The 14,515-nt window shown below is 53.4% G+C and overlaps 5 protein-coding genes across 5 annotated transcripts; 3 read left to right on the top strand and 2 right to left on the bottom strand.

The window, feature by feature from the left end:
• Nucleotides 1-2,108: 2,108 nt before the first annotated feature.
• NECHADRAFT_31607 (polysaccharide lyase family 4) lies at nt 2,109-3,781 on the top strand (the record flags this gene model as incomplete). The annotated part of the gene is made up of 2 exons (XM_003054197.1): nt 2,109-2,361; nt 2,412-3,781. 2 exons carry the CDS (start codon nt 2,109-2,111, stop codon nt 3,779-3,781), a joined length of 1,623 nt encoding a protein of 540 aa, XP_003054243.1.
• Nucleotides 3,782-4,343: 562 nt separating this feature from the next.
• On the top strand, nt 4,344-5,533 carry NECHADRAFT_74766 (uncharacterized protein; the record flags this gene model as incomplete). The annotated part of the gene is made up of 4 exons (XM_003054196.1): nt 4,344-4,673; nt 4,726-4,859; nt 4,910-5,083; nt 5,134-5,533. 4 exons carry the CDS (start codon nt 4,344-4,346, stop codon nt 5,531-5,533), a joined length of 1,038 nt encoding a protein of 345 aa, XP_003054242.1.
• Nucleotides 5,534-7,771: 2,238 nt separating this feature from the next.
• Nucleotides 7,772-10,794, top strand: NECHADRAFT_74765 (uncharacterized protein; the record flags this gene model as incomplete). The annotated part of the gene is made up of 3 exons (XM_003054195.1): nt 7,772-8,058; nt 8,722-9,009; nt 9,282-10,794. The coding sequence occupies 3 exons, from the start codon at nt 7,772-7,774 to the stop codon at nt 10,792-10,794; spliced, it is 2,088 nt and encodes a 695-aa protein (XP_003054241.1).
• A 472-nt stretch (nt 10,795-11,266) lies between these two features.
• Nucleotides 11,267-12,247, bottom strand: NECHADRAFT_74764 (uncharacterized protein; the record flags this gene model as incomplete). Its single annotated transcript, XM_003053482.1, has 1 exon — nt 11,267-12,247. One exon carries the CDS (start codon nt 12,245-12,247, stop codon nt 11,267-11,269), a length of 981 nt encoding a protein of 326 aa, XP_003053528.1.
• Nucleotides 12,248-13,059: 812 nt separating this feature from the next.
• On the bottom strand, nt 13,060-14,190 carry NECHADRAFT_74763 (uncharacterized protein; the record flags this gene model as incomplete). Its single annotated transcript, XM_003053481.1, has 2 exons — nt 13,060-13,995; nt 14,041-14,190. 2 exons carry the CDS (start codon nt 14,188-14,190, stop codon nt 13,060-13,062), a joined length of 1,086 nt encoding a protein of 361 aa, XP_003053527.1.
• Between the last annotated feature and the right edge of the window lie 325 nt (nt 14,191-14,515).

Genomic DNA, 14,515 nt, shown 5'->3' with positions numbered 1-14,515 from the left:
CAGGGAGGGCTATGTGATGAACTGAAGTATAGCTTCACGTCTTGACATGGACAAGTACATATTCATTTCTTGAAGGGGGATAGAGTTCCCGACTTATCACTTTAATTATTACAACGTCATGAACACTGGGGCCAGTCCACGTCTTCCGTCTACACCGTCAAGTTCCAAGTTGTCGTTTACACGTGCACCCCGGCAGCCAAGGATGGTACCTGATTCGACAACCAATGGTTCCAGTGATGCAGAACTCACCTTCAGCTGTCTCAGAAGGATAAATTCCCACTCTTTACAAAAACAACACCTGATTGGCAGCCTCACGAGCCCTCACACGACCACCCAGCATCAGGAACCCCAACCCTATGCAAAGGGCATCACCGCTAACAAGCAAAAAAAGAAACCCACAATAAGTCACGCAGTGTGACAAAGGGCCTCGAACCTCGTCTTTGAAAAGCCATCTCACCATTGTTGCTGCGATTCCCACCCTTGGCTTCTCCAATGAGACTGATCCACGTCCTGGGGAGTCGACCCCACCGCTTCTTCGGCACAGAAATGGGCGCTGGGCAGCAATTCACTCAAGCCAACAATGATGCGAGGCGGTATGTGAGAAAAGGGGGAGAGGAGGGGGACCTGACATGATTTAAATGCAGGTCCCCTTGGGAGAATTTGTCTGGAAAAGTTTGAATGCGAACCTATCCTTTTATCCTGACGAGTCAAGGTTGAATCTTGCAAGTCTACAAGACGCTTCGGTCCGTCTTCCCCACATCTCGCCGGCTCCGCCTCCGATCTTGCCGATCTTCCCCGGAGCACCGGATCCAAAATGCAATTCTTTACTTCCCGTCTTCGGCCAACGGCCACAATAGCCATCTTCTTCATTCTCCTTTCATGTCTCGTCCTCCCATCTCTGGCAACATCTTCAACAGACCTCACCATCCCAGAGGCACCTCCCAAGGACCTTGTCGCCCATACACTGGTCAGGCGCGCCGAGGAGGCCGGCTCAGGCTGCAGCACCGAGGGTCAATGGCACTGCATGACCAACTCATTCCAGAGATGCGCATCCGGACACTGGTCCGTACAGATGGCCATGTCAGAAGGGACCAAGTGCACACCCGCAGGATACACAGACGACTACAACTTTCAAATTGAACGCGATGGGGACGAACAAGACGACGACGATGACAACGATAGTCAGTCCAGCAGCACAAGCGGTGGAGGCCAGAGCGTGGGACCCAAGAGTTCTATCAGTAAGACAATGGTGGTGGCTGTTCTTGGGCTCTGGGCGGCTGTGGGCTTTTTCGTTTAGGGGTCTACAGGGGAATGGCTGGGCGGCGTTTTGGATTTGGTCGTCATCTGATGTCTAGATGGTAAGGGATAGATATGGACTTTGGGGACTATGGCTGGCTCAAAAGAGCTACAGGAATAGGGTCATTAGTTTACAGTAACAGAGAAGTTAACAAACTTAAGTTCCATCTCGCATTTGCTACTGTAGCGCTTATTAGTTCATATAAATGAGCACCCGTTAAGAGGGTTGCATCAGACGCGGCCCCCCATCTCCACCAATACCCGTCGACCATGATGCCATATTGGGAAATCATCCCAAGCTCCGTCCGTCAACGGCTCAATCCGTTAGAAAGTCAACCAAGCCGGAGGTTCGGCTCCTACCCTTAATGCGTGTGCTCTATACACAGCCAGCTATATAGCCCATGGCATGGTGCCATCTCGGACGGCCCTACATTCGGCACATGGAGGGATGGGTTGACCCCTGTTTAGTCGTGGATGGTTGAGTAGCAGTCTCGGCCCTCCCGTTTCACCATTTCCTCCGAGCGCGCGACTCGATTGGTTTCTCCTCCAATCGGCGAAGACCTGCCGATATATCTCAGGAGCTGTCAGGACCACTATCGAGGGGCATGTGCTGCGGACGCGATGAGGCTAGAAACTATGTATATACTGACCTGGTGCCATCCGTCGTGAACTCTCTCTCTGTGTGCTCACATTCAATCGCTTCTACATTCTCTCGTTTTATTTTCTTGATTCGTTTCTCTCGCTTATTCCGTCTCCGAATCGTTAGTCTCTCATTTACCAGTCGCGCTTGATCTGGATATCGTCGCCCGAAAATGGTAAACTTGAAGTATTTCGGTGCCCTTCTCGGCGCCGCCCCGGCTCTGGCAGCCTTTGGCGCTACCGACTCTGGCAACAACGTCGTCGTTGACTCTGGCAACTCCAACGGCTTCTCCATCTCTGTCAGCAAGAAGGACTGCTCCATCAACTCCATCAAGTACCGCGGTACCGAGTACCAGTACAAGTCGCAGACCTCTCACATCGCCTCTGGCCTTGGCTCGGCCACCGTCTCGTACACCACTATCCGCAGTGAGTCCAAGTAGATTTTGTATCCGAACCAAATGCTAACCAATGGCTAGACAAGTATGTCAAGGTTACTTGCACTGCTAGCAACGGTGACTTTGCCCTCACCCACTACTACGTGGTCCAGAACGGCCAGAGCAACGTCTACATGGCCACCGACACCAAGTCTGAGCCCAAGATTGGTGAGCTCCGCTACATTGCTCGCCTCGACAACTCCAAGCTGCCCGACGAATACCCCTTCGGCGACGCCTCCAACACGTCTGGCGGCTCCGAGGTTGAGGGCTCTGACGTCTTCCTCGTCAACGGCCAGACCCGCTCCAAGTTCTACTCTTCGGAGCGCTTCATCGACAACGGCGTCTACTGCTTCCGCAGCAGCGCCAAGGATGTCCACGCCTGCATGGTTGCTCACCCCTCGCGCTCTTACGAGAAGAGCTCTGGCGGCCCCTTCTTCCGCGACATCAACACCAACAACAACGGCGGCTTCAGCGCTCTCACCTTTTACATGAACTCGAACCACGCTCAGACTGAGGCCTACCGCCAGGGCTTCCATGGGCCGTATGCCCTCTCCTTCTCCCGCTCTGGTGTCCCCAAGCAGAAGGACTTTGACTTTAGCTTCTTCAGCGAGCTGTCCATCTCCGGTTTCAACACCGACGCTTCTCGCGGCAGGGTTAGCGGCAAGGCTACTGGCATCCAGTCCGGATTCCAGGGCGTCGTCCACTGGTACAACAGCAACTACCAGTACTGGACTTACACTTCTGGCGGCTCTTTCACCTCTCCTTTCATGGTTCCCGGCACTTACACCATGGTCCTCTACCAGGGTGAGCTCAAGGTCGCTTCCAAGAGCGTGAGCGTCTCAGCCGGTGCCACCGCCTCCTCCTCTATCGCTGCCGACTCGGACATCACCACTGGCAAGCACACCTCCGTCTTCCGCATCGGTGACTGGGATGGCCAGCCCACTGGTTTCCGCAACGCTGACAAGCAACTCCGCATGCACCCTAGCGACAAGCGCATGTCCAGCTGGGGCCCTCTGACCTACACCGTTGGATCCAGCTCCGTCGGCGACTTCCCCATGGCTCTGTTCAAGACTGTCAACAACCCTGTCACCATCAAGTTCAACCTGGACTCTGCCATCTCTGGCCAGGCTACCCTCCGTATCGGCACCACCCTGGCCTTTGCTAGCGGCCGCCCCCAGGTTGTCGTCAACAGCAGCTTCACCAAGGCTTTCGCTGCGCCCACCAAGGTCGACTCTCGAGGTGTTACTCGTGGTGCCTACCGTGGTCTCGGCGAGGTGTACGATGCTGTCATCCCTGCCGGCACTCTTAAGAAGGGCGCCAACACCATCACCATTGAGGTTATCTCCGGGAGCTCTGGCACCACCTACTTGAACCCCAACTTCATCTTTGATGCCGTTGAGCTGTTCTACTAAGCAGCTGCTGGAATATTTGGGGTTCTTCCTACATGCTGTCACATAGACTTATTCACCTTGTACATATTAGTGGAGGCTATATAATATAGTTGAGCTTGCTTCCGGCCATTTGACATGCGCGTTCCGTGAATGTGACGACCGTTTTCTATGAATACCATCAATCTGCCACTCGCATATTGCGTTGACCAGTCTCGTGCCAGCACTCATAGCCTTGGCATTGCATCTGCCACGGCTCACGCCCTCTGATTGGGTTCCCTTCTATGGTGACCTCATTGGAGATTAATAGAGTTAGTTAGTCGTAGTCTGGTTGCAGCCTTCTCAGTTGACACGGACTTTGCGGACCTGGTAAATGGCTTATATCAGCCGATCTGCTAGTGCTGGACCCGGATTTGTGAGCAAATATGGTGGATTTCTGGTTCCGGCACTAACAAAAGCGGGGCATGCACGATGGGAGCAAGGTCCGAACAGAAGGGTGTATAAGTGCAAGCACTTCGTCATGAAGGCCAAACAAACCTCGATTCCATTCATCTCTTCTATTCAATCAATCTCCATCTCATTCAAAATGGCATCCTCTCAAGGAACTATCCTCTTGACTGGCGCCAATGGTGGACTTGGTTCTGCTATTGTTGCCGACATCCTCAAGAAACCTGACTTGGCCAGCAACTACACTGGCGTGTATACTGTCAGGAAGGCTGCCACAGCGACGCACCTCAAAAAGGTTCTCGGTTCTGCACCTAAAGCACATCAACATGACATAGTGGACATGGATCTCGGCTCGCTCTCCAGCATCCGAAAGGCAGCCACTGAGATCAACCAGCGTGTGGCTGCTGGGGAGTTCCCCCCTATCAGAGCCCTCATTCTCAACGCTGCATACCAAGACCACGAGAAGATTGTAAGTGAGAAGGATGTTGATACGTGATACGAGAAGGTGCTAACAACTATAGACCATGACGGATGATGGATACGAGACCACTTGGCAGGTCAACTATCTGGCGAACCAGCTGTTGGCTCTTCTCCTACTCCAAAGCATGGACAAAGAAAAGGGCCGGATCCTCATTCTCGGCAGTTGGTCGCACGAGTGAGTTACTTTAAGCAAATAAAGTCGGGACACGCTGACACTGACTTCAGCATCGACGATGAACGAAACAACACCAATGGTGAGCCTTATAAAGGCTGGGACACTCTTTTCCCTGGAGCCGAGGAGCTCGCCAAAGGCAAGTGGAGTAGGCCGGACAGTGGTGGTGGATGGTTTACGGGTTATCGGAGATATGGAGCAAGCAAGCTCTGCGCTGTGATGCTCATGTAAGTCGAACCTTGAAAGGCTTTTCAGAATTATCAACTAATAGTTCCAGGCATGAATTGGCGAGCCGCCTCGCTAGAGACCCAGAATTGTCTCGTGTATCGGTAGTTGGGTTGGATCCTGGTGCCATGGGCTCTGACCTCACTCGACGAGGCGGTTTTCTGATGACGACTGTTGGAGTCAGATGGCTTCTTCCCCTCATGGCTCCCATTGCTGTCAAGTTCAACCCCAATGGGCTATTCCGCCCACTGTGGAAGAGCGCTGGAGACGCAGTTCGCCTCTGCTTCGAGGTTGAAGTACCGGCAGGCAAGTTATTGTATCTGAATGGTACAGACGAGCTGGATACCGGAAGAGAGTCCAAAAATGTCGCCAATCGGAACGCTCTGTGGGAATATGGACTCGAAGCCGCGGAAATCAAGCAGGGGGATACGATCTTGCGAGATTGGAAGTAAGACGATGTTAGTTGATTGAGCAAGGCCAAGGTAACGGTGGTGTTGATAATGTAATCTTATTATGTCGGTTTGTCCCGTCGGGAACTTGATGCCTTGACAAAAACAAGCGTATTTCCGCTCCTAATTTTGACAGGCGAGGACCGTCGCCGCCCTTCAGCAGGGGGTGTTTTGGTCCCTGTCGCTCTGTCGCGATTCCTAGAGGACATGTGACTGGCCTCAAAGCTTCCATTGATCAGCGATTCTCGCTCGCCAAGGTGCAAGCTTCGATCTTTGCGCAATGTTTCCTCATAAGATAATCCGTTAAGGAGGAAACAGGATCGTCCCGAGTGCAACACAGTCGTCTGCCGATGAGCCCAGTCATGCTGCAGGGGCCAGGAGGAAAAAAGTCGAGCAGAGTCTCCTGACTTCCCCATAAAGGTTTTGGCGAGAAAACGGTAGCGACGGTAGCAACGGCAGGCACGGCATGGGACGAGATGAAAGCGAGGCCGCGGCTACCAGGGCTGGGATCAGGGTCGATGATAGGGCTAGGGAGGAAATCCCCAACGGTCCAGGGGATGAGGAACGGAGAAAATCAGGCACAGGTTAGCCTCGGTAGCAGAGGCAAGGTTGATGTTTTAGACCGGTGATCCGTCAACGTTCGTGTGGACGGGATGGCAGGAGCCGAGCGAGCGGTTGTTTCCACGGGTTCCACTCGGCGTCGTTTCCCATGGAAGACGCAACGGGTGCAGCTCCAAGTTTCATATTGAGCCCCTGAGTTTTCTGAAACGGGCCACGGCAACCTCCATCCAAACTAACAAGCGCGGTAAGGCAGGTACGGAACCTAAAATCGTGCGTCGAAAGGATTAGCCAACCAGGCCAGACCTATTCTGGAAGCCTTCGGAGTGTCATGTTGATATCAACTGTGAGCGCCTCAACCTGGACGAGTCTACCCTGGCTGTCCAGGTTGCGAGTGTGAGGGTGATCCTTCCTGATCTTGGACAGGCTCCAATTGATCGAGTGATCCCAGTCAGGTCAGGGCTTCGATAAGAACTCGGTCCTGAACCAAGTTCGTGAATGCTCAAGCGCCGGTCAGGCAATTGGCGCCAAACATCAACAGTTGTCGTCGAGCAGAAGCGCTCATGTCTTTGTCAGTCGAGCGCTAGACCATTGCAACGCGACTACGTGCAGGTCTCTCAATCCAGTCGTGCCACATCGCCACACTCAAACTGCCACATCAACCACGGCGCTTGGCGTCGCTGGCTTTGGCGCCCTTCCCAGAGCCAGCCGACTGCTTTGTCGATGGATCTTGCTCAAACGATACTAAAGAGGACCTGCAAGACTGGCGCTTTAGTCTGGCGGTCTTGAAGTCCTGAACTGGAGGTATGCAGGGTCTCGTGGTTTGCTGGTTGGCCGCTTTGCGGGTCAGGGTAACAAATTTAGACATCAACAGAAGCCGTCGTCGGTGGGCATCCCTGTCTCATTTGAGCAAGAGGCGCCTCAGACTCGAGGAACCGGGGAAAAAGGAAATCTGTTGGTGGTGGTGCTTCGTTGAGCAAGCACCAGGCCTTAAATTAAGACACCACCAAGCTGGAGACGTGCGCCCCGACCAGCCAACAGCCAGCGTCGCACTTATTCTGCGTACAGCCTGGGTTTGATTTCATTTAATAAAGAACCCCAGGACGTTCTCCTCCTTGAAAGCAAGGTATCCGTTCCTTGGAATTCTCTCGTCGTTCTTCTTTCTCTCTCTCTACTCTTTAATCATTTCAGCTCTAATCACTTGCTTGACCATCCATTCATTGCTGGCTTGGAGCTGGACTCGCGCCCACAACAGACGACTCGATCATTCATTTGCTTTTCCTTACACTCGACTCAACAGCGATACTTGCAATTAATCGATCTTTATCACCTCAGCCCCAGGTTCTAGCTTTTGGAATCTGTCTCCGCCACATTCTGGTCCCCGCTCGACTCGCATCCTTCATCGACCTTTCATTACTACAGTCCCTGCTGCTTACTGCGGTGCCGTTGGAGCTACTGTCGTCTCCTGTCAGCGCGTCTCATCGCCGACCCAAGCTGATTACTCTTTGTGGACGCCCGGGACCAAAAATAACTAGCGGCTGCACGAGGCACTCTCACTGCTGACCAGGCAGTCTCAGCCGTATGCACTGCGAAGGAGAGGAAACGAAGCCCGGCCTAGTATTTTGAAGCAGCTTTACCTGATCTGTCACTGTCACGGTGACGCCTGATGAAAGGATGCCCGCCATGTGGGACAACTTGAAAACTACCACGGGCCCCAGTGCTCACCAGCTGCCGCCTCCAGAGCTCAAGAAGCGACAATTCCTTCGCCCAACCCAGACTCTTCCTCTAAGCAAATCCACCTCGAGTGTCAACAAGCTCAGAAACAGCGACGAAGATCAGGACCGAGCCTTTTGGCAGAGCGACTTTGACAACCGACTCAACGGCCTCGGTATCCAGAACGGCCCTTTCAAGTACGAGATTCGCCGTGGAAAGACGGTTCTACAGCCAGACGGTTCTGGTCCACGTCAAATGTAAGTATCATGAGCTCTTCTGTTTTCATCAACCTTTTCCACCACACGCGACATTTGCATTGGATATCATGTTACTGCGGCGTTCGCTGTCGTGTGCGCCCGTCTCGAAATGGACGGAGTTGGCCCAAATCATAGGCAGACGTCGCGTTCTCCTGGCGCAGCCCCCGTCATGACATGGGCACCCACGCCAACCTGAACGCTTGGACACCAAGGCCAGGCAGGCGCAGCAGGTCTCCCAGCTGAACGCCTCATTCTGCCGAGTACGACGACGACATGAGAAAGGTATTCGTTGGCTTCCAATCAGCCACGAATCGGACTTCCTTTATGCCACACGATTGTTCTGGATCTGCACGCTCGCAGCACATGGCGCAGGACGGCGTGGATCCTTTGGAACCGCTGGCGACCACAGCACCTGCCTCAGCCAACGGCCAACGGCCAACGCTCTGACAGGTCAGGACTGGGCAAGACGAAACAGGGTCACCGTGAACTTGAGGCCATTGCGTCCACCACTTCAACTTTCTTTGTGCAGAAACCACCATCTTGCTCCTCCCCAAACCTCGACTTCGACCAATGCCTTTTCCCAATGATTCATGTCCTACATTGCACTTGGAAGCAGCAATAGATTGTTTGCACTTGACTGACACTGGCTTCCTTTGGTCGCAGCTCCCCTCCACTCGATTCAGACGATCTCAGAGTACGGGCTCCTCCCAGGAATCAACGACTTAAGGCCGACGACCAAGCTCACTGGCGTCCTACTTCCTCCATCTACGGTGACGAGGACGACAGTAACAACCACCACTCCCGTTCCCACTCCCACTCCCGCCCTCATCGCAAGCCTTCCACTACTGGTCGCTCCAAGGCCAAGGCGCCTGCCAAAGACATGTACGGTCGCCCAACGGCCATTGAGATCTCCCCGCCCAGCTCTCCCGAGTTCGACGCTGCACGAAATGGGTGAGTTCTCCCAAGTCAACTCTGCTTTTGGTCTTCATCCATCCCATGTTTCTTGGTTACTATTCTTGTCCACTGGCATTTCCATCGTCTTTTTTGAGAGCCTTGTCGTTTTCTTTACACTTCTCAGATACGACATCTTCAAAGCTGCCACGGCTGGAATTCCTTCACCTTCTTCTAACGACCTTTTTTGGCCTTTGCCTATACCTGAACATCTACAAAATGCGGTGGATGCAACGCAGAGCTGTTTCACTAATTCGATGCCTTGCCTGTAGGGGAAATCATGAAGATGTCTCACCTATCGATGAGGCACCCGATATGTCTCAGCTAGAGCTTCTTCAAGATGCTCGACATACACCCTCCCCTCAGTCGCACGCACATCCTCGCAGCCAAATTCCGACCATGCGTCGTGACAAGACAAGGGACCAGGATCATAGACCTTCTCCCCTTCGAGAGTCCAAGTCAATCGATCAGCTCAGAGACCAGCAGGCCCTCTCTGGCAAACCTCCGCACACGTTTGGGCTCACTACTACCGTGACGGGACCTCGGGCTCTTCGCCCTTCCAACCCTCCCACGACATTTGGACAGCGGATGCGCAAGCTCAGATTGAAGGCCGAGCCAGTTGAGAATCGGCCACCATGGAACGGAGCCAGTGGCCGTGCTCCTTTGGTTGACCCAGTTCGAGACGACCCCTCTGTTGTGCCGTTGTCTCTGCAGCGCAGGGTCAGCAAACGGGTTGGACTTGGCGGTGGCACATCTCCCGAAAGTCCCAGCGGCGCAGCTTCGACGGTCCGACGACTGCTTCCTTCGCGGTCCAATCAGAAGCTCAAGGATGCTAGCAAAACACCATCACCCGAGCCTACATCGCAAGCCGGTACCTCACATGCTTATCCTAGCCCTCCCTACTCTAGCTCTCCCCCCTCTCATCCGCCAGTCGCGTCTCATGCCGCACGGCCGGTTCATGCGGCGCCCCTGCTCACCCCAACTACGATGCCTGATCAGCAAAAGGCCATTAAAAGAAAGCCGTCGCCCTCCGCTCACCTCTCTCACGCTTCTTACTCGAGTTCGGTGTACTCGGCCCTGACGGAACAGACTGCTTCCGGTCCCGCACCTCTCCCCAACAACCTCGAGCCAACGAGCCTATTTGCGCCTGAGGATCCTTGGGTTCAGCCCCCTTCGCGTTTCAGCGTTACCACATGCAACACGGCCGCTCCCGAATCACCCCGCCTCACTGACGACGAAGATCGACCACCAATGCCCACTCCTCCAAAGCCCCCGTCGATGATGGACCGTAGGAGGCCAGTTCCCGGAGGTGATAGTTTCAAGAGGGCCTCAAATGATCCTATCATTATCTCGATGAAGACATCTAGTCTCTCTCTGAGGTCGGACGCGGCAAGCCAAGATCGAACGAGCACTGAGAGGCCTCCGTCCATTCTTGTGACTGACAAAGCCCTCCCACTTGCACCTCCCGAAATGCAGTCAGCAAACGACCGTGTTGCGTACCTTACAGCCCGACTGGACAGTCTAGCCCACCGGCGCAACAATATCAACAAGAGTATCAAGCAAATGACGGAGCTGATGCCTACCGACAATCTCTTGGCGAGCTCGGATGTTATTCGCAGGCGCGAGATCGAGAAGAAGAAGGTTGAGGGGCTCAAGGAGGAGCTGGCGGAGATTCAACGTGAGGAATATGACTTGGGCTTGAAGCTCTACCGAGCCAACAAACGACTCGAGAGAGAAGCCGCCTTTGAGCCGTCGTCGCTGTGGGTCAGACGAGTCACATCGTGACCAAGACGAGACGAAGCGAAGCGGCACATTGTACATATGTATTAGAACGGGAGGTGGGATCTCTGGTGTGTAAGCAAGGCGTTGGTAAGATATGCATAGCAGCTGGAGTCGAGTTTGTTGCTTTTCTTGTTTCGAGCATTATATCCGATGCCAGGTCTGGCAATGGTAAAAAGAAAAAGATTCCCATGGTTTTGAAGTCAACTATAGCTCAACTAGATAGAAACTATGGTCAGTTGGTACAATAATCTCTATGTCTCATTGTCCATTGTGTGATTCAGTTGGTCGGGAGGAGTCTTGTGGTGTCTATTCCATTCTATGGTACTATTAATCCCAGCTACCCGCAGAGCAACGCTGTTCATGTTGACCACTTTCCCTTAGGTACGCCCCGATTATGACCTCCATGCTCTATGGCCCATCCAAGTTTCCTCGGGTACTTGCCTACGTTGTAAACCCACAAGACCAGCTCTACTTCTTACCAAAAGGACCTCTTGGATGTTGACCCTGGAGGTCGTGGCCCCTCGCACCGTCCTTCCCAGCATCTCTGGCAGTAGTCTCCCGGCTCGTTGTCCTCAAGGGGTGTGATACAAGCACAGTCGTCGTTGAGACGGTGCCTGCAGAACAAATAGACGCCCGTCCGCGGGGGCTGGGGAGGGAATTGGGGTTCGCTTGTAGCCGGCTCGGGGGAGAAGAGGTTGCGGACCCCGTCAACAAGTTGACCTGATAGAGACCGGCGGCTGTTTTGGGGAGCAGGGGCCGGTGGCGGAGGAGGGGGTGAAGGCGACCGTGGTGCTTCAGGCTCGGGGTATCGAGGGAATGAGATGAAGCCGGTTGTGCTGGAGTAGATTGGAGGAGCCCCGATGTAGTTTCCCAAGCCATCGTAGTGATCGGCAGGAAACCTCCGTGGAGGGTCTGAGGCTGGTATCAAGTGTCCGTCCAGGGTGTACGAGAACACTCTATTGTTGTCTCTGCTAGTGTAGGTGCCTCCTCGGGGATAGCCTCTGGGACTATAAGTGCTGCCCCTGGAATAGCTTCCCCAGTCATAGCCGCCCCTTGAGTAGGTCCTAGCATCAAAAGAGCCTCCCGTGGTGTAGGTGTTTCCGCCGGGATAGGTGCTGCCTCTGGTGAAAGCCACACCTCCGGGGTAGGACCCTGCAGCCTGACGATCTTGGCTGGCATACTGCGCTGGGCCGGGATAAGAGACGCTGGTATCAGGTTGGGGGCTGGTGTATGTATCTTGGAGGGTGTCAGGCTCCTCTGTGTATGAGTCGGCTACCTCCAGATCGTCGCGGTCATAGAAGTCGTCAGGGTGAACGGAGCCAGGCGTGTAAACGATGCCGGACGTGGGCGCGCTTCTAGCGATGCCATGGTTGTCGGAACGGCTTCGTTGTTGAGAGCTTCGTCCATGACCTTGATAGGTCTGCGACGTGCTAGACCTTTGTTGATGATGAGACATTATGATTTAATAATTATCGCTTGCTACACCTCTTTCTGTCAGCGCTCGGAATAGGGGCAAGCCAACTCACCTTTTTCTTAAGTCGACAGAAATCCCCCGTTGCTGCCAAAGCAACTTGTGCAAGGTCGGTAGTTGACGACGGGATAGTGAAAAGCGTAGTAGGAAAAAAAAATGGTGATCACGGGAAGTTATCTTGTCGCACAGGTTACGTTACTTTGTTGGGCTGGAGATAGAGAGAGCTTCTCAAAGAGGCATGTTTTGTGTCTTGGGCGAGTTTGACCTGAACGAGGCGGCGTCATCTTTTGGGTCTCGCGGCGTGTATATAAGTTGTTTATTTGCGGATGATTGAAAGGAGCTGGTGCTCTTCAAGGGAGGGTTGGATTGGTTGGAGACAAAATGGGGACGTTGTTTCGCTGAACACGGTGCTTTGTGAATGTGGTCGTGTTCTGTGAGTGAGTGCACCTTTGGCCATGAGCCTTTTTTTCTGTGAAGCTTCTAGCAGAGGGCCACGAGAACCGGTCTGCTGGGGCCTTTCAGGAGGGGGGGGGGATTATCACAGTAATAGATGATGGACCGGAGGTGGAAGTCCGGATGTGACACTCTTTCAGGATGTCTGATGGTGTTGGTCTTGCAAATGAATGGAACGTCAGTCACTGAAGAGGCAAACTTCTTGGGGCATGTAATTTGAGGTTGTGTAACAGAGGCACTTTTTGCTGTATGCTATTCTGTGCTACCTGGCACCACTACTGCTTCTACTACTCCACGTTTGCCTTTGCTACTGCGATCACCACAGTCCTGGATCAATCAGTAGATCACTGCTTCATGATGGCATCGCCTTCAGCCTCATCATTCTCCTTCTTGAGGGGGAAGGCCAGCTTAACAACGCACGTGACGGTGTCGAACTCTCCGAATGGAGTCTCCTTGGTGGCGACGTCAGAGAGCGTAATGCTGGAGATGTTGAAAAGCTGCGCCTGAATGGGGACAGGGTCGAGGAGGTGTTCACCCTGAGACTCGACGAAGCGGATGTTGAACGAGAGGTAGTTAGGGAACCCCTTCTGGGCGATCTCAAGGCGAACGGTGTCGAGCCACTTGTCGGTGTCGGGTCTGTAGACGGGAGAGATGCAGTCAGCCAGGGGAGGCTTGCCGATAGTCTCATCAATCTCGTTGGCGGAAGCGTCCTCAAGCTCGAACTTGATGTTGATGCAGATGGCGCTGTTGGAGGGACCGGAGATCTCCTTCTCGACATCCTCAAAGGGCTTCAGGCCGTAGAAAGGCTTGCCCTCCTCCCAGTCAGACTTACGACCACCGTGACCAACGGTGAGGCTGAGGTTGGGCTGCTCCTCAGCCTGGTGGTCATAGGCGATGGCGGCGTGGAAGTTGTTCATCTCATTGAACTCCTCGGTGTCCTTAGGGAAGAAGGGGTTCGAGCCGGCACCAGTCCACTGGGGAGGACCCTCAGAGCGAACGGAAAGCTCGCCGACCTTGACCTTGTTGTACACAAAGACGTGGTACTCGGTCTTGTTGATGTCGCTGACGAGGGACTCGGCGATGGCGGCATAGTTGAACTGCTTCATGGGCTTGTTGTTGCGGTAGACGACGGGCTGGTTGTTGCGAGAACCAGCAGGACCACGAGAGGAGTCGAGAAGCCAGAGGTAGACGAATCGTCTGTTGCCGATGGAGGGCTTGACTCCGGTCTCGAGCTGGTTGTCGTTGCATGGGCCTGGGACGTTCATCTTAACAAGTGCTGGCTGGAAGAAGTCAGTAATGTCATGAGAAAAGATTATGGGGCTTACCACTTGCCTCGAGGGTATACTTGAGTTGACTTGTGTTGCTGGAGAAAGCAAGAGGAACGCGCAAGCGGATGAATCTCTTCCCAGTTTGTTGTTCGGGTTGAGGATGAAAAGTCCAGTGAGGCGATCACGAGAAATCTTATAACAGGACATGACCATTCCAAGTTCTAAAAGGGTGAAATGTTGAACAATTGAACGAACGATCAACTGTATGCTTGTTTGTCATTGAGCTAATTCTGCTCCTTCCCAAGTTATGCGACTCATTGCCAGCTCTCATGGAAGCTAACACGCACTTGACTATGGGCGTTAGCAATGGCCGAGGGCATTTAGAAACGAAACGGCATTACAAACATTGTGCTGATAGAAAAATGCCTAACAAGGTAATAGATATTGACTTGTATGAACTACCGGCCATTCTTAACAAACGAGAACATCCAAACGGCGATGGCTTCTTTGGATTTGAAGGATGAAGAAGTGA

Source organism: Fusarium vanettenii (assembly GCF_000151355.1).
Source record: "Fusarium vanettenii 77-13-4 chromosome 1 genomic scaffold NECHAsca_1_chr1_3_0, whole genome shotgun sequence".
Lineage (NCBI taxonomy): Eukaryota > Fungi > Ascomycota > Sordariomycetes > Hypocreales > Nectriaceae > Fusarium > Fusarium vanettenii.
The sequence above is the reverse complement of the archived record's forward strand: the minus strand, read 5'-3'. Positions and strand labels throughout refer to the sequence as shown.